Source organism: Crotalus tigris, unplaced genomic scaffold (genome assembly GCF_016545835.1).
Source record: "Crotalus tigris isolate CLP2741 ecotype Arizona unplaced genomic scaffold, ASM1654583v1 scf7180000019084.41196, whole genome shotgun sequence".
Classification (NCBI taxonomy): domain Eukaryota; kingdom Metazoa; phylum Chordata; class Lepidosauria; order Squamata; family Viperidae; genus Crotalus; species Crotalus tigris.
In genome coordinates this window covers 12632-35196 of record NW_024097369.1, presented here as the reverse complement: position 1 = coordinate 35196, position 22565 = coordinate 12632, and the positions used below count along the sequence as shown (strand labels likewise).

Sequence of the window (22565 nt, the reverse complement as noted above, 5' to 3'; positions counted from 1 at the left end):
TTTCCTTGTTTGATAGTAAGTGTGGCACATTTGTCCAAGCCAAACTCCATTACAATATCTTGGCTATATATACGGACAGTGTTGAGCAGTGATTCTATTTCAGATGATGTTTTTCCATACAGCTTCAGATCATCCATGTAGAGGGAATCAAGCTATTTTCCAAAGCACCTGAAGGCAGGACAAGAAGCAACAGGTGGAAACTAATCAAAGAGAGAAGCAACCTAGAATAAGGAGAAACTTCCTGACAGTGAGAACAATTAATCAGTGGAACAGCTTGCCTCCAGAAGCAGTAAATGCTCCAACACTGGAAGTTTTTAAGAAGAGACTGGACAGCCATTTGTCCGAAATGGGGTAGGGTTTCCTGCCCGAGCAGGGGGTTGGACTAGATGACCTCCAAGGTCCCTTCCAACTGTACTATTATTATATTATTATATTATTATTATTATTATTATTATGATATTATTAGGAGGTGGGATAGTCTAGCAGATGTTTTTGATGTTGATAGCCATGTCCTGAGTTATTCAGTATTGTTGACAGAGGAAACAGTGCAATAACAAATAGTAATGGTGATAATGAATCTCCTTGAAATATTCCTCTCGTGATATTAACCTCTCCCAGCCTCTCACCATTGATCTGCAACTGTGTCTTCCATTGTGCCATCGATCTTTGCACAAATTTTCTGATGTTTCTACTGACTCCTGTTATTTCTAGGCACTTTATTATCCAATCATGTGGCAGAGAGTCAAATGCCTTTTTGTAGTCAATCCATGCCACATTCAGGTTGGTCTTCCTTCTCTTGCAGTTTTCCAAGATCATTTGTCTATTAGGAGTTGATTTTTTGTTCCTCTGCTATTGGGGCGGTCCTTTATGCCTCAGGTGGAAAGAAGATTGTTATCAACTAGATGCTGTTGTACTGCATCAGCTACCACACCAGTTAGTAATTTGAAAGTTGTTGGTAAGCAGGTAATTGGCCTGTAGTTACCTGGTGTTGCCCCTTTTGCTGGATTTTTCATTATTAGGTAGGTTTTCCCAGGTGTTAGCCACTTTTCAATTTCTCCTCCTTGTAGTATATTGTTGAATTGCTTGGCAATGAGTGGGTGTATAACAGTTAGATGTTTCAACCAAAACCCATGCAGTTCATCTTCACCTGGTGCTGACCAATTTTGAGTTTCTTTGCTCTTTTTTCTACCATTTTTGTTGTTATTACTAGTTCTTTCATTTCAACTTCTGTTTTATTTGCATCCACCTCTTTTAACCAAGCTGCATCCTTGTTGTATTTCTTTGGGTTATCCCATATCTGCTTCCAGAATTACACTTGTTTCTTCATTGTCAAGTACGACTGATCCTTGCAGTTCTCCATTGATGGATTGGTAGAAACGTTTCTGATTCAGGATGAAATTGGAGGTTCTGCCTATAGTTTGCAATTCGAGCTTCATATCTACTGATTTTCCTGGCTATAGCTGTTATGTGTTGCTTTATTATTTCCAGTGCTTCCTTGATCTTCCTGGTTTCTAAGTGGTATTTCTTGATTAGGTATTCTTTGGTCTTCTTGTTCTTCAGCTTCTTTTCTTTCATCTGTTCTAGCTTGCTTGCATGTGATCTTAACTTCCTGATCTTATTTTCTAGTCTAACTTTCCATTTTTCTGGTGCACTGTTTGTTTGTTTTTCTTCTTTGTTGATTTTGCATCCCAGGTATTCAGTTATAACTGCAGCTGTGCTGTACATTAGTTGGTTTGTTTCTTGCAGTGAATTGGTGCTTATACTTGATATTGCAATATTTGCATCTTTTAATGCTTGTGCTAGCTGTTTCTTGGGAACAAGCTTCAATGCAGGTAGCCTTATTCTGTTGTTTTTGTGCTGTTCTAGATGCTCAGTTATTCTTTGTTTCAATTCTTTTATTTCTTTAGCTAGAGGGTTTTGTTCTTCCTGAGGCTAAGAGGTGCCGGTTTGTCGTTATCCAAATGAGAACAGTCATATATCTCTTAGGATTCTTTCACTGCCTAATCCCCTGGTTGCCTACATTCTGAACTACTCTTGTAAGGCTTTGATTTCTTTGCCCTGGGTAAACCTTTGCAGTTCGTCCAATTCTGTTTCTGTAAAAACTTTATTTCGTGTTATAAATCGGCGTTGATCTGCTAGTCTCTGTTCTGTTATTTCTGATTCTGGATGTTGTTCTTTCCAGAATTGGTGCATTCGTTTTAGATATCCTCTTCTTGTTGGACTTGATCTGTAGTAACAGATCATTATTTCTTTGTTTTCCATCACTGTGTATCTGCGATGGGTAAACACCTTTTCTTCCAGTAGTTCTGCAGCTGCTGGCCCTGGTTGCTCAGCCAACAGTCCTGAGTCCTGTAACCCATTTTTCAACAGATATCCAGGAACTCCAATATCTAGTGCGGACCTTGTTAACCCGGGCGACGTCCGAGCCGGTATGGCATTCTGAAATTTACGTCTCACCATATTTTTTATGGGAGAGACACTCTTGGTCTGACTCCTCTGATGAGACCTGTCCAGTATGGTTGAACCTCTGGCATAGCTCTCATCTTCCTCAGAGTACACAAGCCCCACAACCACGTCAAGGTAGTGCCTCACTGGGGGTGTAGTGCCTCATTATTATTATTATTATTGATCACCGCACAGTCAGCCAGATGTTCAGACTGGATTTGGCATTTTGTCTACCTATCGAGTCCTTACCCAGGACCTGGGATAGGCAGATGTGGATGTTTGATGGTATTACAGATATCGCCGCAGGATGGAAGCAGTTCCTAATAAGGCCGCCTTTTGCAATTGACTAATAACGAATTTGTCAATGCCAATTGTGTTCAAGTGGTGCTCCAGTTGTTTTGGGATTGCACCCAAGGAGCTATGACTATTGTACTACCCTTGCTGCCTTTTGCCACAGTCTTTCTAATTCTATCTGTAGCTTTGTATTTTGTTATCTTCTCCAGTCTTTCTCTTCTATTCTGCTGTCTCCAGGCACTGCCACATCCACTATCCAGACTTTTTTGTCTTTCTTATCGACAATTGTTAAGTCTGGGGTGTTATGTTGCAGGTGCTTGTCTGTTTGAATTCTGAAGTCCCAGAGCAGTTTAATTTTATCATTTTCTATGACTTTCTCTATTTTATGATCCCACCAGTTTTTGCTTACAGGCAAATGATATTTTTTGCAGATCTTCCAATGCACCATTGTTGCTACTTTGTCATGCCGCTGCTTGTAATCAGTCTGTGCAATCTTCTTGCAACAGCTTACCAAGTGGTCCACTGTTTCTTCAGCTTCTTTGCATAGGCGGCACTTACTGTCTGTTGCTGTCTTCTCAATTTTGACTTTGTATGCATTTGTCCTTAAGGCTTGGTCTTGTGCAGCCAGAATTAGTCCCTCGGTCTCTTTCTTCAATTTTCCTGCTCTTAGCCATTGCCAGGTTTTATTATTATCTGCTTTCCCAGCTATTTTTTTCATGTATTGGCCATGTAGTGCTTTGTCTTCCCATGCCTCTATTCTGTTCTTCATTTGGTCTTTCTTGTAGGCCAGTTTGGTCTCTCCAGTAGTCAGTAAGCCTTCCTGATATACTAATTTCAGTGCATCTTCATCATTGTTCTTCAGATATTCTTCCAAAGCCATTTTTTCTTCTTCAACCATCTGATGTACTTGTAGCATTCCACGCCCACCTATTTGCCTTGGTAGATAAAGTCTATCAATGTCACTGCGTGGATGAAGGGCATGATTCATTGTCATTATTTTTCTGGTCTGCCTATCCATTGCTTTTAGTTCTGCTTGAGTCCAGTCCACTATTCCAGCTGTGTACCTAATGACTGGAATTGCCCAGGTGTTGATTGCCTTTATGGTATTTCCTCCATTGAGTTTGGACTTTAAGATCTTCTTCACTCTCTTGATGTATTCACCTCTAATCTTTTTCTTGACTTCAGTGTGCTTGATGTTGTCAGCTTGAAGGATACCCAAGTATTTGTAGTACTCTTCCTCATCCAGACTCTTAATGTTATTTTCGTGGGGCATCTTGATTCCTTCAGTTTTCATTATTTTTCCTTGTTTGATAGTAAGTGTGGCACATTTGTCCAAGCCAAACTCCATTACAATATCTTGGCTATATATACGGACAGTGTTGAGCAGCGATTCTATTTCAGATGATGTTTTTCCATACAGCTTCAGATCATCCATATAAAGGAGGTGGGATAGTCTGGCAGATGTTTTTGATGTTTGATAGCCATGTCCTGAGTTATTCAGTATTGTTGACAGAGGAAACAGTGCAATAACAAATAGTAATGGTGATAATGAATCTCCTTGAAATATTCCTCTCTTGATATTAACCTCTCCCAGCCTCTCACCATTGATCTGCAACTGTGTCTTCCATTGTGCCATCGATCTTTGCACAAATTTTCTGATGTTTCTACTGACTCCTGTTATTTCTAGGCACTTTATTATCCAATCATGTGGCAGAGAGTCAAATGCCTTTTTGTAGTCAATCCATGCCACATTCAGGTTGGTCTTCCTTCTCTTGCAGTTTTCCAAGATCATTTTGTCTATTAGGAGTTGATCTTTTGTTCCTCTGCTATTGGGGCGGTTTCCTTTCTGCTCAGGTGGAAAGAGATTGTTTTCAACTAGATGCTGTTGCACTGCATCAGCTACTACACCAGTTAGTAATTTGAAAGTTGTTGGTAAGCAGGTAATTGGCCTGTAGTTACCTGGTGTTGCCCCTTTTGCTGGATTTTTCATTATTAGGTAGGTTTTCCAGTTGTTAGCCACTTTTCAATTTCTCCTCCTTGTAGTATATTGTTGAACTGTTTGGCAATGAGTGGGTGTATAACAGTTAGATGTTTCAACCAAAACCCATGCAGTTCATCTTCACCTGGTGCTGACCAATTTTTGATTTTCTTTGCTCTTTTTTCTACCATTTTTGTTGTTATTACTAGTTCTTTCATTTCAACTTCTGTTTTATTTGCATCCACCTCTTTTAACCAAGCCGCATCCTTGTTGTATTTCTTTGGGTTATCCATATCTGCTTCCAGAACTGCACTGTTTCTTCCTTGTCAGGTACTGACTGATTCCTTGCAGTTTCTCCATTGATGGATTGGTAGAAACGTTTCTGATTGGATTGAAATTGGAGGTTCTGCCTATAGTTTGCAATTCGAGCTTCATATCTACTGATTTTCCTGGCTATAGCTGTTATTTGTTGCTTTATTATTTCCAGTGCTTCCTTGATCTTCCTTGTTTCTAAGTGGTATTTCTTGATTAGGTATTCTTTGGTCTTCTTGTTCTTCAGCTTCTTTTCTTTCATCTGTTCTAGCTTGCTTGCATGTGATCTTAACTTGCTGATCTTATTTTCTAGTCTAACCTTCCATTTTTCTGGTGCACTGTTTGTTTTTCTTTTTTGTTGATTTTGCATCCCAGGTATTCAGTTATAACTGCAGCTGTGCTGTACATTAGCTGGTTTGTTTCTTGCAGTGAATTGGTGCTTATACTTGCTATTGCAGTATTTGCATCTTTTAATGCTTGTGCTAGCTGTGTCTTTGGAACAAGCTTCAATGCAGGTAGCCTTATTCTGTTGTTTTTGTGCTGTTCTAGATGCTCAGTTATTCTTTGTTTCAGTTCTTTTATTTCTTTAGTTAGAGGGTTTTGTTCTTTCTGAGGAAGAGGTGCCTGGTTTCCAAATGAGAACAGTTGTATAGCTCTGCTGGATTCCTTCACTGCCAACTCCCCCTGCTTTGCCTCTACATTCTGGATTACTTCTGGTAAGGCTTTGATTTCTGTGCTCTGGGTAAACCTTTGCAGTTCGTCCAATTCTGTTTCTGTGAATACTTTATTTCGTGTTATAAATCGGCGTTGATCTGCTAGTCTCTGTTCTGTTATTTCTGATTCTGGATGTTGTTCGTTCCAGAACTGGTGCATTCGTTTTAGATATCCTCTTCTTGTTGGACTTGATCTGTAGTAACAGATCATTATTTCTTTGTTTTCCATCACTGTGTATCTGCGACGGGTAAAGACCTTTTCTTCCAGTAGTTCTGCAGCTGCTGGCCCTGGTTGCTCAGCCAACAGTCCTGAGTCCTGTAACCCATTTTTCAACAGATATCCAGGAACTCCAATATCTAGTGCGGACCTTGTTAACCCGGGCGACGTCCGAGCCGGTATGGCATTCTGAAATTTACGTCTCACCATATTTTTTATGTGAGAGACACTCTTTGTCTGACTCCTCTGATGAGACCTGTCCAGTATGGTTGAACCTCTGGCATAGCTCTCATCTTCCTCAGAGTACACAAGCCCCACAACCACGTCAAGGTAGTGCCTCACTGGGGGTTATTATTATTATTATTATTATGGATCATCGCACAGTCAGCCAGATGTTCAGACTGGATTTGGCATTTTGTCTACCTATCGAATCCTTACCCAGGACCTGGGATAGGCAGATGTGGATGTTTGATGGTATTACAGGTATTGGCGCAGGATGGAAGCAGTTCCTAGTAAGGCCGCCTTTTGCAATTGACTAATAGCGAATTTGTCAATGCCAATGGTGTTCAAGTGGTGCTCCAGTTGTTTTGGATTGCACCCAAGGAGCCTATGACTATTGATACTACCCTTGCTTGCTTTTGCCACAGTCTTTCTATTTCTATTTGTAGGTCTTTGTATTTTGTTATCTTCTCCAGTTCTTTCTCTTCTATTCTGCTGTCTCCAGCACTGCCACGTCCACTATCCAGACTTTTTTGTCTTTCTTATCGACAATTGTTAAGTCTGGGGTGTTATGTTGCAGTTGCTTGTCTGTTTGAATTCTGAAGTCCCAGAGCATTTTAATTTTATCATTTTCTATGACTTTCTCTATTTTATGATCCCACCAGTTTTTGCTTACAGGCAAATGATATTGTTTGCAGATCTTCCAATGCACCATTGTTGCTACTTTGTCATGCCGCTGCTTGTAATCAGTCTGTGCAATCTTCTTGCAACAGCTTACCAAGTGGTCCACTGTTTCTTCAGCTTCTTTGCATAGGCGGCACTTACTGTCTGCTGCTGTCTTCTCAATTTTGACTTTGTATGCATTTGTCCTTAAGGCTTGGTCTTCTGCAGCCAGAATTAGTCCCTCGGTCTCTTTCTTCAATTTTCCTGCTCTTAGCCATTGCCAGGTTTTATTATTATCTGCTTTCCCAGCTATTTTTTTCATGTATTGGCCATTTAGTGCTTTGTCTTCCCATGCCTCTATTCTGTTCTTCATTTGGTCTTTCTTGTAGGCCAGTTTGGTCTCTCCAGTAGTTAGTAAGCCTTCCTGATATACTAATTTCAGTGCATCTTCATCATTGTTCTTCAGATATTCTGCCAAAGCCATTTTTTCTTCTTCAACCATCTGATGTACTTGTAGCATTCCACGCCCACCTATTTGCCTTGGTATATAAAGTCTATCAATGTCACTGCGTGGATGAAGGGCATGATTCATTGTCATTATTTTTCTGGTCTGCCTATCCATTGCTTTTAGTTCTGCTTGATTCCAGTCCACTATTCCAGCTGTGTACCTAATGACTGGGATTGCCCAGGTGTTGATTGCCTTTATGGTATTTCCTCCATTGAGTTTGGATTTTAAGATCTTCTTCACTCTCTTGATGTATTCACCTCTAATCTTTTTCTTGACTTCATTGTGCTTGATGTTGTCAGCTTGAAGGATACCCAAGTATTTGTAGTACTCTTCCTCATCCAGACTCTTAATGTTATTTTCGTGGGGCATCTTGATTCCTTCAGTTTTCACTATTTTTCCTTGTTTGATAGTAAGTGTGGCACATTTGTACAAGCCAAACTCCATTACAATATCTTTGCTATATATACGGACAGTGTTGAGCAGCGATTCTATTTCAGATGATGTTTTTCCATACAGCTTCAGATCATCCATGTAAAGGAGGTGGGATAGTCTAGCAGATGTTTTTGATGTTTGATAACCATGTCCTGAGTTATTCAGTATTGTTGACAGAGGAAACAGTGCAATAACAAATTATTATTATTATTATTATTATTATTATTATTATTATTATTATTATTATTCCATCATTCCAAGGTTGGTAAAATGAGAACCCAAATTGTTGGGGGCAATATGCTGATATTGTAAACCACTGAGAGAGTATTGTAAAGCACTATGGGCTGGTATATAAATCTAAGTCCTATTGTTCCTATTTTTCCTCATCTGAAAGCATTTTTTTTCTATATCAGTTAGCATATTTTATTGCCTTCTTCCGATTTTATTTTGACAAAATGTATTAAAGCCATAGAGGGGGAAATACAAAACAGGCAAAAAAATTAAGTCTTGTATACCAACAACGCTTGGAATTCTATCATTGTTTATTTAAAATAAATTTACAGGAGTCTGGTTATAAAGTGGTAAATTGCATTCACATGGAGGTGCATATATACACTTTTCTCTACATCAGAAATTCTGCTACGACAACAGCCACAGACTCTATTATTCATCTGACCTACATCTTTAAAGGTGCAGCAGAAGAGAAGCCGCTGTTATCTCCGTACTCTCAAAACAGAGACGACTCGAGATGAGGTACGGCTGAACTCCTTTCTTGGGAAAAAAGTGCCGACAGCAATTCCCCCTCCCTGAAGGCAGAGGCACTATTTCCCACGAAGCCGGGCAGTAACACAGGAGACTCCGCTCGCCGTTTTCCACTCTGCTGTGACATTATTTAGTTCCGCTTCCGTGAGAAAGTGCGAGAAGTGCGAATTGGAGCGGATAATCGCTTCGTTTTGATGTCGTAAGGAGACTTGTTTTTTGTGTGTGGGGGGGGGATGTAAATTAGTTTGCTGGCCGTTTATTTTTAATTCGTCTGTTTTTCACTCTTATTTCTAATAGTTGCCGCCTGTTTTGTTCCCTGTCTCTTCCGCTGTTTTTTTCCTCCTTCCAATTTTTTTCCTTTTTATAAGCTGCTGTTTTTCTCCTCTTCCCTTCCTCTTCCTTTTTCCCCCTCTGTAAAATAGTGTAGAGGCGGTGGGTGTTTTGTGTGTTGTAATAAAAATGTAAGGAAACGTGGGTTCAGTAGTACTCGTTTCTATATATGTTCCTTCAGACTACCGTGTGTATCCTAGCGATTCCCTCTGTCCTCCCCTCCTCTTTTATTGCCCCAGTTTCCTCGGTTCCTCTAGAGGTGCCTTAAAGATGAACACACGCATGACTGTATATGCACACACACTTGTGGCTACAGGCTAGTCTTCAGGTGAACCTTTAAGGTACCACAGAATTTTCAAATGAGCTTGCTACAACAGGCTTAACACAGCTCCTCCAGCTACTTCCAATCCGTTCGATTTGAGCTTTTTCCTTTCCTCTTGCCTGTATTAGCACTGATGGTCAGAAGGTCAGAACAGCTGCTCTCAACAGAGTTTGCTCGCATTTTCATTTTCATTTTTTTGTGGTGCAAACAAGTCTGCCTTTCTCACTGTTGGGGTTTATGACTGATATAATAAAGTATTTGCTTTATAGAAATTTACATTAGCTTTGATAGAAATTCTACAGAGTTCAGTGGAGCTTATTTTGAAAAGTACAAAAGTGTAATTTACTTTAAAGATATTCTCAGGGCATAGTCAGCTTATTTATTATTATTTTGCCTATTTAAAACACGTTTGCTAAATCTGATTCATTCCAAATATGTTAACTAAAACACCTGTTTCTAATTATGATTATGCTGTCTCAGGATAGTGAGAGTTGGAATCAATTTATCTGAAGGAATCAAAATGGAAAATGTTCCATATAATTATTTTGAACCTAGCAATATAAATATCTAGCATATTATTACAATAGTAGTTAGAAGCATTGATTTAATGCAGTTTTCCTATATAAGATATGAGGCCTATTCCTGAGCAAGAATATGTCTAAAATCACAACATATCCCTATGTTTTCTGGAAGCTCCCATTCAGTTCAGTAGTACTTGCTTAAAAGTAAACATCAAATTATGATGTTAACAGTTTATGAGCAATACTACAATGTGTTGCTTGCTCCTTTATTAGTTTTTGTACCAAAATCTTTAACCTTTATTAGCTACCCAAATTGCAGTATGCATGCCCTGTCTTATCCTCTTCTATTCTTGATTGACATAGAAACTTTTGTGCAATGGCATCACAAGGAGAACTTGGAAAATGTTACAATCGCAAAAGACAGAATATAGCAATGGCCACAACAGGTACCAGAATGGCTGGAGGTAGGAAGCAGAGATGTCATGCAGAAGCACAAAAGCAGGTATTGGTAATATCTCCCCATCTCCATTCCCACACTATCCAAGATCTGGAGGTTTTGTCTCCCATCCTCAGGATCTTTGATACAATAACAAATGTTACTAATTCATACAAAGTGTTTTGGTCTCATCACTTGTTACTTAGAAGCAGGGATGTCTTAGGATAGAACTTCCTTTAACTTAGCGTATTTTTTTCTTAGTTTGAATCTGTAAACAGTTGCACATAAACAATATGGAGAATTGTATATATTCACTTTGCTGCTTATTTACTTCTTACTGCACCACTTTATCTGCTACAGATCAGAAGTTAGCCCACAGATTACATTCGACTTTTGGCTTCTTTTCCTTGTCTTAAAATGATAAATGTATGAATTTATTTCTTCCTTGATTTTCTGTTTACTGGTAGGGTGAAAGCATTAAAGAAGTAAAAAATGTACAAGCTGACACAGCAGATGTCTCTGATTGTATTCGCCAAGAAATTGAAAGCTATTACCGGCTCAAGATGCCTGAAGACTTCTATCATTTCTGGAAATTCTGTGAGGAATTGGAACCTGACAAGCCATGTGGTAGGTCTTAAATGTTTATCTTCTTTATATGAGTGTTTATTTTTCTGTGTAGATGTATAGATAAATAGATGTATTTTTGTGTTTGTGTACAATTTTATTTTAGGCGTAACAATATCTTCAAAATTCTGGTATTTTAGAAATTTATGAGGCTACCTAATTGTATAATGATTCTGGGTGGCATACAGTAAAAGTAATACAATTAAAATAAACAAGTCTACCCTCACCCTCCAGAAAAACAGACATTAAAATACAAACTTGCCACCCATTTTAACCCAATTCCTGTGGAAAGAACCAGGTTTTTAATGCTCTTTTGAACATAACTAGGGTGGAGACAATATGGAGGGGAGGAAATAGCTCTCTAGAAGGTGTTGTGACCAAGAAGGTACACTTCTTAGGTGACATTGCTTAATTGATGACATCTGGAACATGCCAACTGTGCCTGATTGGCTCACTTGACTTCTTCCTGTCAATACATATTGGACTTGACCACACAAAAAAGAGGGAAACCACCATAACACAATGTCTTTCAGTCCCTTCTGGTGGTCTAGAAGAATGCTTTGGTTCATACTGTGGTTTGATATTATTTAATATCGCTAGTAGTCCTTTCCACATGTAATATAAAATGTATTTTGGCTTATTTCTAATAATCACACACACACACACACACACACACACACATACATATATATGGCTGAATTATACTCTCTGCATGGACAAACCAATTTTGGTTTTTTAAGGATTTGACCCTAATCTTTGGGAACAGCGAGAATTATAGATAGGTGTTCTTTTTTAAAAGCATACATTATATGAAAACAATAACTGTTTTGCATATTCAATATATTTAATTTTATGTATTTAAAATTGGCTGTAGGAAACAGTCAAACCCAGAACTTTTCATGTAATGTAGATCAGAGATCCAATACTTTGGTTTTAGTTACAAAGTCTTTATTTTCTCCAACCTTTTTGAAACATAACCGGGAAGTAGTTACGTTAATTGAAGTTTGTTTTGTTTTTGCCTTGACTGATGGTTTATGTTATTTTCATTGTTGATTGTGTTTTATACTGTAACTGTTGTTGGCTGCCCAGGGTCAGTGTGGTGAGCTAAGCAGCTATATAGTAGTAGTAGTAGTAGTAATAGTAGTAGTAGTAGTATAGTAATAGTAGTAGTAAAGTTGGAAGTGACCTTGGAGGTCATCTAGTCCAACCCTCTGCTCAAGCAGGAAACCCTATACCATTTTGGACAAATGGCTGTCCACTCTCTTCTTAAAAACTTCCAGTGTTGGAGCATTCACCACTTCTGGAGGCAGGTTGTTCCACTGGTTAATTGTTCTAACTGTCAGGAAATCTCTCCTTAGTTCTAGGTTGCTTCTCTCCTTGATTAGTTTCCATCTGTTGATTCTTGTCCTGCCTTTAGGCGCTTTGGAGAACAGCTTGACTCCCTCTTCTTTGTGGCAGCCCCTAAGATATTGGAACACTGCTATCATGCCCCCCCCCATCCTTTTCTTCATTAAACTAGACATACCCAATTCCAGCAACCATTCATTATATGTTTTAGCCTCCAGTCCCCTAATCATCTTTGTTGCTCTTCTCTGTACTCTTTCTAGAGTCTCAACATCTTTTTTACATTGTGGTGACCAAAACTGGATGCAGTATTCCAAGTGTGGCCTTACCAAGGCATTATAAAGTGGTATTAATACTTCATGTGATCTTGATTCTATCCCTCTGCTAATGCAGCCTAGCACTGTGTTTGCTTTTTTGGCAGCTGCAGCACACTGCTGGCTCGTATTTAAGTGATTGTTCACTAGGACTCCGAGATCCCTCTCACAGTTACTACTGTTGAGCAATGTATCCCCTATACCAGTGGTGGCGAACCTATGGCACGCGTGCCAGAGGCGGCACTCAGAGCACTCTCTGTGGGCACACGCGCCATACCCCAAAAATGGCAACCGTTCCTCTTCAACCAGCCACCCACTAACTCGCTGAGGTCCCACATGGCCAGATGCATCCCAACACCCATGCGCTCGCTGGTCTCTGTGTGCAGGAGCCAATGGTGTCAGGCAGCAGCCATCCCGGCCTCACCTTGCCCTGTGACAATGGCACCCCTGCCCTGCCTCACCTTGCCTCGCCTCACCCAGCAGGGCGAGCCTCCTGCCCACCACCCCATCTGCCAGAGACCCCCTGGATCTCCCCCAACCCTGCTCAGCCCCCACAGGCATCCCTCCCCACGAGCAACATCAAGGTGATCACACCCACCTTGTTCACACCCACCCAATCTGCCATGACCACCAAAGCCACACCCACCCAGTGAGCCACGCCCACCTGGCACCAGGCAATAAATATGTGGGTTTTGGGTTGCAGTTTGGGCACTCGGTCTCTAAAAAGTTTGCCACCTGTACATTTGGTTTTTCTTGCCTAAATGTAGAACTTTACTTTTTTCACCATTGAATTTCATTTTGTTAGCTAGTGCCCAATGTTCAAGTCTGTCCAGATCCTCCTGTATCTTAAGTCTGTCTTCTGGAGTGTTGGCTATTCCTGCCAGCTTGGTGTCCTGTAAATTTGATGAGTTCCCCATCTATCCCTTCGTCCAAATCGTTGATGAAGATGTTGAAGAGCACTGGGCCCAGAACAGAGCCCTGGGGCACCCCACTACACACTTTCCTCCATGTAGATGCGGTTCCATTGAGGACCACACGCTGAGTACAGCCGGTCAGCCAGCTACCAATCCATCTGGTGCTGATGCTGTCTAACCCACATTTTTCTATCTTATCAAGTAGTAGGTTGTGATCTACTTTATCCAATGCCTTACTGAAGTCCAAGTAAATTATATCAACAGCATTCCTCTGATCCACTAATTTTGTCACTTGGTCAAAGAATGCAATAAGGTTTGTCTGGCATGATCTATTTTTGACAAACCCATGTTGGCTTTTGGAAATGACTTTGTTTGCCTCTAGGTGTTCACTGATTCGTTGTTTGATTATCTTTTCCAGAATCTTCCCAGGTATTGAGGTCATGCTGATAGGTCTGTAATTTCCTGGATCCATTTTTTTTCCTTTTTTGAAGATGGGAAGTACATCAGCTCTCTTCCAGTCCTCTGGTAGTTCCCCAGTGTTCCAGGATCTTTGAAAAATATAGTTCAGTGGTTCTGAGATCACATCTTCCAATTCCTTGAGAATCTTGGGGTGTAATCCATCTGGCCTGGTGATTTGAACTTGTCTAGGCTGGACAGGGTATCACTTACCATTTTCTTGCCTATCTTAACTTGTGTTTCTATTCTGTTTCTTATGGCACTATTTTTGATAGGGTGATCTGTTTTTTCCCTTTGTGTAAAGACAGATGCAAAAAACAAGTTAAATAGTTCTGCTTTCTCCCTGTTGCTTGTCACCTTATTGCCACTTTCCCCCACTAATGGACCAATCATTTCCTTCATTTTTTTCTTGTTTTTTACATGTTGAAAGAAGCTTTTTTTGTTATTTTTGACTTTGGTTGCAAGCCTTAGTTCATTTTTAGCCTTAGCTTTCCTCACTTCATCTTTGCAGGCTCGGACTATTTGCTGATATTCTGCCTTAGTTATGTGCCCCTCTTTCATTTTTTATACTTGTCCTTTTTATCTTTCAATTTATCAGAGAGTTCTTTATGCAGCCATGCTGGCTTCTTTTGAGAGCTGTTATTTTTCTTCTTTGTTGGTATTGTGCTAGACTGGGCTTTTATTATCTCATTTTTCAAAATTTCCCAAGCTTCTTGAGTTATTTTCCCCTTGAGGATTCTCATCCATGGAATCCTTCCCAAGCCCTCTCTAAGTTTATTGAAATTAGCTCTCTTAAAGTCCAAGACTCTAGTTTGACTGTGTTCTATTGCTTGTGCTTCTGTAATGTTGAATTCCAATATTGCATGTTCACTCCCCCCCACAAGGTTCCTGTTGCTTCTACGCCTTCCATCATTTCATCTCTGTTAGTGAGAATTAGACCCAAAATGGCTAATCCCCTAGTTCGTTCTCTACTTTTTGAAAGACGAAGTTGTCTGCTAGGTTTGTCAGGAATCTATTTGAATAGAATAATTAAATAGTACTTTATTTTGTGAGCTTAATGAGAAAGTGAATCCAAAGCAAGTGTTAGATGCAACCTTTCCTAGAAGCAGAAAGGATAGTGGCCAAATAAATAAAACAATAGCACCTTTTAAATAATTTTAAATGTATATTTGGTATGGACAGTTATTATCATGAAACAATAGGTGTTTTTATGTTGTAGATGCTCTCAAATCAAGTATTGGACTTCAGCTTGTTGGACCATATGACATTCTTTCTGGAAAACACAATACTAATAAATCAAAAGAAATAAATTTTAATCTTCACTGGAGATTTTTTTATGATCCTCCTGAATTTCAGACAATTATTGTTGGAGACAGTAAAACACAATTTCATATGGGATATTTTAGGTAAGAAATACCTTGGCCCTGAAGAGGAGATATAGTTCTTTTAATATTCTTCTTCCTGCTGTTGCTTTAAAACAATGAGGGATTTCCTTTCTAAGATCTTTTCATTCAGCAGGATATAAAGTTGAAAAACATTTCTAACTTAATTTTTTCGAGATAATCAAAAGCTGTGTTGTCTGTCTTGGTGTGACATTAGGATGTTTAATTCATATGTACTTGCCAAGAATATTTTGGAATAGAATAAAAGGCATTTTGCCTTTGGGAATTTTTGATTTTATTTTCCCGGTGAATTTAGAGTTGGTATCTTCAAAATCTATTGTATGTTTGCTAGATTGTATTTCTTATCATCCAGTTTTGACTTAGACAACCTAGCTTTCAAAGTTAATTTTACTGTTTTTTTTTAAAAAAAATTCTTTTACAAATTTAGAATTATTCAATAGAATAGAATTTATTTTCATTATTATACTGACTTCATTATACAAAATGTTTATTATGTAGAGGCATTGTGGATGTATTTTTGTAAAATTTGTTCTCCATAAAAAGTTATGTTTTCCAATGTAGTGAATTGCAAGGCTTTCACCTATATTGTCTTTATATTTTTTAATTAAGACTATGCCATAATTCTTGATAAAATTTGTGATCTTATTAGATACATTGTAAATTTACAGTCTAGTCATCCTCCTGACAATGCTGATCCAGCTGTGTTGGGGTAGTCAAGTAGATTTCATAAAAATCATGTGATCTGGAAGCAATTTATGATGTACTGATTGGAATCTCATGTCTGAAACACGAAATATTTACAGTTTGAAAAATTAATTTAAAAATTTTCAGTTTGAAGGGTAAGTCCTGCATATATCCGGAGTTGATATGTGATTTATCTTTTTAAATACTTTTATGAGTAGGAAAAATAGTGTTTGAGAAATCTAACTACATTAACGTAGCTGCTTCAGCTCTAATTCTTAAAATGTGTTCAGTTCTAAATATCTTGTATATTTTATAGGGATATACCAGATCAACTGCCAGTGTGGGTTGGTGAAACTGAAACCCAGAAAGGTTGTACAATTTATCAAGTTGGTGACAATATATTTGCTGCTGTAAAGTAAGAATTTAATATTTTCATCCTTTAAAAAGAGGTTAATTTGGAAATAGCAGTCTCAGTTTGAAGGGATTGGTTTTTTTCCCCCCTTTTACTTACATATAGCTAATGCTATGTAGCTCTGTACCACTTGAATTAGGAAAATACACTCCTTGCCACTTCAGTACATGTTCTTACTTTGAGAAGATGATTTTGTGGGTGAAGTACTGGGGTGAAGCTTATTCTTGTCTCTTTTAAAATTGTTTGAATATAAGTCACTGTTAACAGAATCCTGTAAATCCTTGTAAAAAATTTGTTGCAATATAGTCCCTGTTTATGAAAGTCAAAATCTAGTCTCATGATCCAGAAAAAGTTGCTGCACTTCTGTTTTATTTATGACAGGAATTTGTACTTGGCTAAGAATTTAATGGTGGAATATGCTTAGTTTGGTTCTCAAAATTTCTTTTTCAAATACTGTAGCTCAGTAGAATAGTTTAGATACATGTTATTTGCTTCTATATACTAATTTGAGAATATTTTGGAGACATGTAATATTTTTAATCTGCAAAATATTTTCTAAATATGACTGGATTCTGCTTTTCTGTTATATTTCTATGGATTGCATTGTTCATTAAAGCATTATAAGAAACTTTCACATAGTTTATATACAGGTTTGTGTTGGAATATTGGAAGATGTATATATAAATTTCCATATTTAATAATTCTTTCTGAATATAGTGATGTGAAAAATGATTTTAGTATCAGTTTTCCAGCTATTTGCCCAAATATATTCAGCCACATTTTTAGCAGTTTACTGACAAATATGTATAACAGCTTTTTAAATGTTGTTATTGGCTTTTGTTTGTCTCAGCTTAGCATAAAATGTGATTCTTAAGAGTGTATGTTTCACAGAAAATTTTTGAATCAGTCTAGTTACGGGGTTGTTTTACATATATATTTTATCTTTTAATTACTATTTTAATATAAAAGCTCTCCTGGGGAAACTTAGTCTTCAAAGGCAGCAGCATACAATTTAAAAAAAAATTAAAGAGAAAGTTATTATCAAAACTTTGTCCGGTTACAGTATAAAAATAGATCAACATCCTGATTTTAGGCTATTTGAAAATTAAATTAGTTGATGTAAATCTAATAATCTTTATAAATTGATATGGATGAACACTTTATCTGGTGCCTGTTCGTTTAGAAACAGCTATTAGTCATTGGTAAAATTCTTTTCATAGAATTACATGAAAAATGTTTCCATCTCTTTATAACTTTTTCATAGTATTTCTGATAATTTGCAAGTACTTCTGATCATTAGAAGTCTATTCTGGTACACTTAGCAACAACCTTTGGGATTTCTATTAATTGTACTGTTTTGAAATGCTTCTGTTAGCTTATAAAAGGCATGTTTGAGTCTTTTCAAGATAAAGAACTGTAAGATTTGTGTTCTTTTGTTTCAGGTTATTTTTGTCTAAAAAGCTTAAAGAACTGACTAATAAAAAGAGAAGTGGCTTATTAAGAGACACAGATGAAAAACTAACTAAAACAGCAAAACAATTGGGTTACTCGCTGGAAGAAAAAAGCTTGAAGATGAAACAGCGAGATAAGAAGGTAAGATTTGATTTTTACAAACTCAGTAAACTCTAATACAACATTTATCTTTTTCCTGGCTTGTGTTAAAATATGTTTACTCCTAAGTCTCTTACCAAATCAGAGAATCACAATTAATTCTTGGGGTCAGCACAGTAAAAGGAAATGGAAACAAGCATGCTTTAAACATTATAGATAACTTTAAGGCATATTCTATCAGAAATGGGGTGAAAAACTTTAGTTCTCAGTTCCCATCCAGTCTTAAAAATGTAAACTATATGTACAATTTAAGAATGTAATTAATCAAAAAATATTTATTTTATGTTTATTGGATTCCAGATAATATTTAGATTTGGATATCAGATTTTCTGGGCTGACATTGTAACAAATTTAAGGATTCTTTATGATTTGGTGTTTTACATTGGTTTCAAACTATAGCATATGTTAATACAATTTGGAGGGGAAAACGTAACCAACATATAAATGTATATTATCTTTCCATGAAACGGAATTTGGGATTTTTTGTTTATTTTATTTTAATCACTATTGTGTATAAAGATTTTTATATTGCATAGTTACTACAAGTAGTCCTTGTTTAATGACTGTTCGTAGTTACGAACATGATGATATAATAACTTTGCAACTAGCTCCTGCATTTATGACCTTTGCAGATCTGTAAAACAAAGGAAAGCTGAAGTAAAATCATACGCACAATTTATTATTTATTTATTTGTTAAATTTATGTGCCACCCATCTCATCTGAGACAACTCTGGGCAGCATAGCTTACAAATATTAAAACTAGTACTCAGTAAAAGCTTAGCAACCACTTCACTTAATGACCAAGTTGCTGGTTCCAACAGTGGTTGATAAATGAGGATTGACTGTAGGATGGTTGTTTTATTTCACTAACAATAAATAGATGAACATCTGTCACCATTATATCTGCACAAGATCAGCTAAATTCTTTCTAGTGGTGAATTGCCTTTTCCACAAGAATCTACACAATTTGGTAGAGCTCCTTAAAACTCTTTATAGCCATCTTGCAAGTAAAATCACCAGCATTCTCACTGAATTTGTTACCACTGTTTTTGTTGCATGAATTGAGAAATAAACAAAATCCTACTGTTCTGAATGCAGATAACTTCTTCTTGTGGTTATGAGATGCAGCCAGAGTTAGCTCTTCTTCTTCGATAGGGCATTTGGTTGCTTGTTAGGAAATACGATGCAGCCCTGATAAATGATTCCTCTTAGGCCCACTTAATTTGCCTACTACTGTCTAGTCTATAAGCTTGCCATTTGTTTAATAATGCAGTAGATAGGAGAGGTGACATTAGAGAATAATTATTAGTGGAATCCCTAGGCAATAATAAATTTACCTAGGAATCTTTTCTTATCTTTCAAATTAGCAGGATATCCTTATTTAAATGTGTACTTGACATTAATCAATTAAACAACAAAAGCAAAACATATGCTTGGTATTTGAAGACTAGTGTATTTGCACAAAATATCTAACGTTATGGTTTGTAAAGTACTTAGGGTTTTTTTTTCAAAACAGGTAGTAACAAAGACATTCCATGGAGGTGGTTTAGTTGTTCCTGTAGATAAGAATAATGTTGGATACAGAGAACTTCCTGAAACAAATGGTAGGTATTCTATAGTTTTTTCAAAATACAAAATTAGTAAAACTTCAATTGAGCCATTGTTAATGGTGTGCATTTGGGCATCTGACTATAACCAAATGCCTTTAAAGAGAAGTAATGAAAATATTTTCCCAGAGTCTATGAGAGTGGACAGAAATAATTTTTTTTAAAAAAAGGTAGTAATTAGATTTTTCCTCATGTTTTTATCTAATAAGGTCATTTATAAAAACAGAATTCCATAGTACATATAATTGTATTAAGACAAGATGTACTTACACTGAGCCTATCATTAAAAGCATTGTAGTAGTCTTTGCTCTAGCAACAACCAAATGTCTGTCCTGAAATTCATTAGGCTAGATTTAAATTGATTGCATTTAATTCCATTTTAAATTGGTGGGACCATTGTCATGATTTAAGTCTCATTGGTTTTAGTGGGAGTTTAGGTTATACGTCTGCACTTATTTTATAAGACAGGTGATGGAAAATAATACTAATTAACCTCCATTTTATATTGATATTCACCAGAATATGATACTATCAAAGTCATGGAAGATTTGTGGTACAGATTAGCATATATTATGCCTGTGGTGGCGAACCTATGGCACGCATGCCGTCACCCCAGTCCTATGCCTTCAGCTGGGTTTTATAAAACCTTTTCGCTTTAGGCCTCCACCACCATGTGCAAAAAAAAAAAAAAAAAAAGGTTCAATCAATCAATTTCAACTTCTCGCGGGAAAAAAAAGATCTCGCAAAGTTGGAATTGATTGGTTGAACTTTTTAGTCCCACCCAGTCTGCCATTACCACTGCAGCCATGCCCACCCAATGGGCCACGCCACCTAATTGGCTACACCCACCCAATGGGCCACGCCCACCCAGCACCCAATGATACATAAGTGGGTTTTGGGTTGCAGTTTGGGCACTTGGTCTCTAAAAGGTTTGCCATCACTGTATTATGCAATTAATGGGGTTTTCTTTTAAAATAATACACATATTGACTGTAAAGAGAATATATAGAGAATGTGCAGTGCTTATTTGATTTGGGAGAGGTGTTTCCAAATGTAAAACAGTGTGAAGCACAAACTTTCCAATCCTAGAAACAGATTGCAACTGCTTTAATGAATTGCAGGCAGCTGCAATTTGTGTTCCTGTGCATCCCAAAGGCATCTCTCCAAAATCAAATTTAAAAAATTGCATAGTCCTAGACTATATTGTAATATAGTTCTCATGGAATCTTTTTCTTTGTAGCAAATCTCAAAAGAATTTGTAAAACCATTGCAGATGCTCCTAATGATGACAAGAGATTGAAAGCCTTTGCTCCTATACAGGAAATGTTAACTTTTGTTCAGTTTGCTAATGATGAATGTGACTATGGAATGGGATATGAACTGGGCATAGACCTCTTCTGCTATGGGTCACATGTAAGTTCATGTTTTTCTCTGTAGTAATTGTTTGAGACCTGAATCATTGTCTCTGTCATATGTGGCTCTGAAACAAATGACTCCAAAGGTTCAGCAGTCCCAAAGGTGCTTTTTCAAAAGGCAGCTGGACTTTGTTTTTCCTTGAGCACATTTCTCTTGTCATCCAAGAAGCTTCTTCAGTTCAGACAGAACTTAAGCTACTTGGATGAGAAGCAAAATGTCTTCAAGGAAAAACAAAGTCCAGTTGTCTTTTGAAAAAGCACATTTGGGACAACCATGACTTGGATGACTGAAAATCTCTATAGACAAAGGTTCATTAGAGAATAGGTATCTGTAATGATTTCAGTGCTTAAGAAATTGAGAAAAAGGTAGAAATGAAAAACTATAGCATTTTATGTTGCTCTGAAATGCATTATCAATTTCAGTAAAACCATTACCATTGTCTTTTAATTTTTTTGCAGTATTTTCACAAGATTATCAGCCAGTTGTTGCCTCTTGCATATAGTCTGCTGAAAAGAAATCTGTTTGCAGAGATAATTGAAGCTCACTTAGCTAATAGAAGAAAAGAGAAGGTAGATCTACTTGCAGCATGATAAACACTAAAATACTGTAAAATATTATTGTTATTTATGAATTTTAATTTTTTTCTACTAATGTGTACTGTATGATAAATAAACATTTTTTCTAGTAAAACCTTTAGAGAAGATTCATAAAATAATTATTTTTAAGCTGTTCTTGCAGAACCCTGAACATTCCTTAATAAGTTGCTTTATGAAGACAAACTTTTTCAAAAGTTTCCAATGTCTAAGGGGTTGCCATAAAGAAGAGAGAGTCAGTCCATTCTCCAAAGCACCTGAAGGTAGGACAAGAAGCAAAGGATGGAAACTAATCAAGGAGAGAAGTAACCTAGAATTAAGGAGAAATTTCCTAACAGTTAGAACAGTTAATCAGTGAAACAGCTTGTCTTCGGAAGTTGTGGATGCTCCAACACTGGAAGTTTTTAAGAAGAGATTGGGCAACCATTTTTCTGAAATGTCAGTTTGACATCCCACGGACTGGATGCGTCATGCGTAGGCCACGCCCACCCTGGCTCCGCAAAGGCAAAAAACATCACGATACGTCATGTGACACATGACGTCATGTGAATTTGACACCTGTGTATAGGGTTTCTTCCGGAGCTGTATGGACCTGCCTCAACTAGATCTCCCAAGAAAGCACAACTTTTGAAATAGGCATTGTCACAAAAGGAACTTTTTATTGAGAGTTAATGATGGCAAGAGAGCGAAGCAAAGTCTGAGATTTGGAGCCTAAAGGATTACATAAAAAAGGCAATTCACAACTCCTCCCCCCCCCAATGTCCAATTGTCTGGTTGAAATCCAGCCAATCCACAGGTGCCACTGTATTATGAGAAGTTGGAGATTTAGTGGGCTTCTCAAGGTCTCTCACAGTTTCGTTTCTCAATGGTTTCAGGTGCCTTCATCTGGAGATAAGGCAGAAGTTTTCAGATCACATTCCTCATACCCGAGGAGGGAGGGCATTTCACACAGATTAGAACAAAGTAGATAATAATTCCCCTGCAAGCACCCTCCCACAACAGTATAACAGGCCCCGAAAATACATAGGCAAAAG

The 22565-nt window shown here is 37.5% G+C and overlaps 1 protein-coding gene across 1 annotated transcript; it reads left to right on the top strand.

Annotated features, from left to right (window-relative positions):
* Positions 1-8650: 8650 nt before the first annotated feature.
* LOC120315360 (histone PARylation factor 1-like) lies at positions 8651-21630 on the top strand. Its single transcript, XM_039359595.1, has 9 exons — positions 8651-8742; positions 10080-10218; positions 10620-10779; positions 15024-15210; positions 16208-16306; positions 17746-17896; positions 19432-19519; positions 20763-20935; positions 21397-21630. Exons 1-9 carry the CDS (start codon positions 8738-8740, stop codon positions 21526-21528), a joined length of 1134 nt encoding a protein of 377 aa, XP_039215529.1. The 5' UTR covers positions 8651-8737; the 3' UTR covers positions 21529-21630.
* The last annotated feature ends 935 nt before the right edge of the window (positions 21631-22565 follow it).

What these genes read in the sequence shown, in the direction of transcription:
- LOC120315360 (XM_039359595.1), top strand. An exon ending in TGAAACAGCGAGATAAGAAG is followed by an intron (nt 17,897 to 19,431) that starts GTAAGATTTGAT and finishes TTTTCAAAACAG; the next exon opens with GTAGTAACAAAGACATTCCA. An exon ending in AGAACTTCCTGAAACAAATG is followed by an intron (nt 19,520 to 20,762) that starts GTAGGTATTCTA and finishes TTTTCTTTGTAG; the next exon opens with CAAATCTCAAAAGAATTTGT.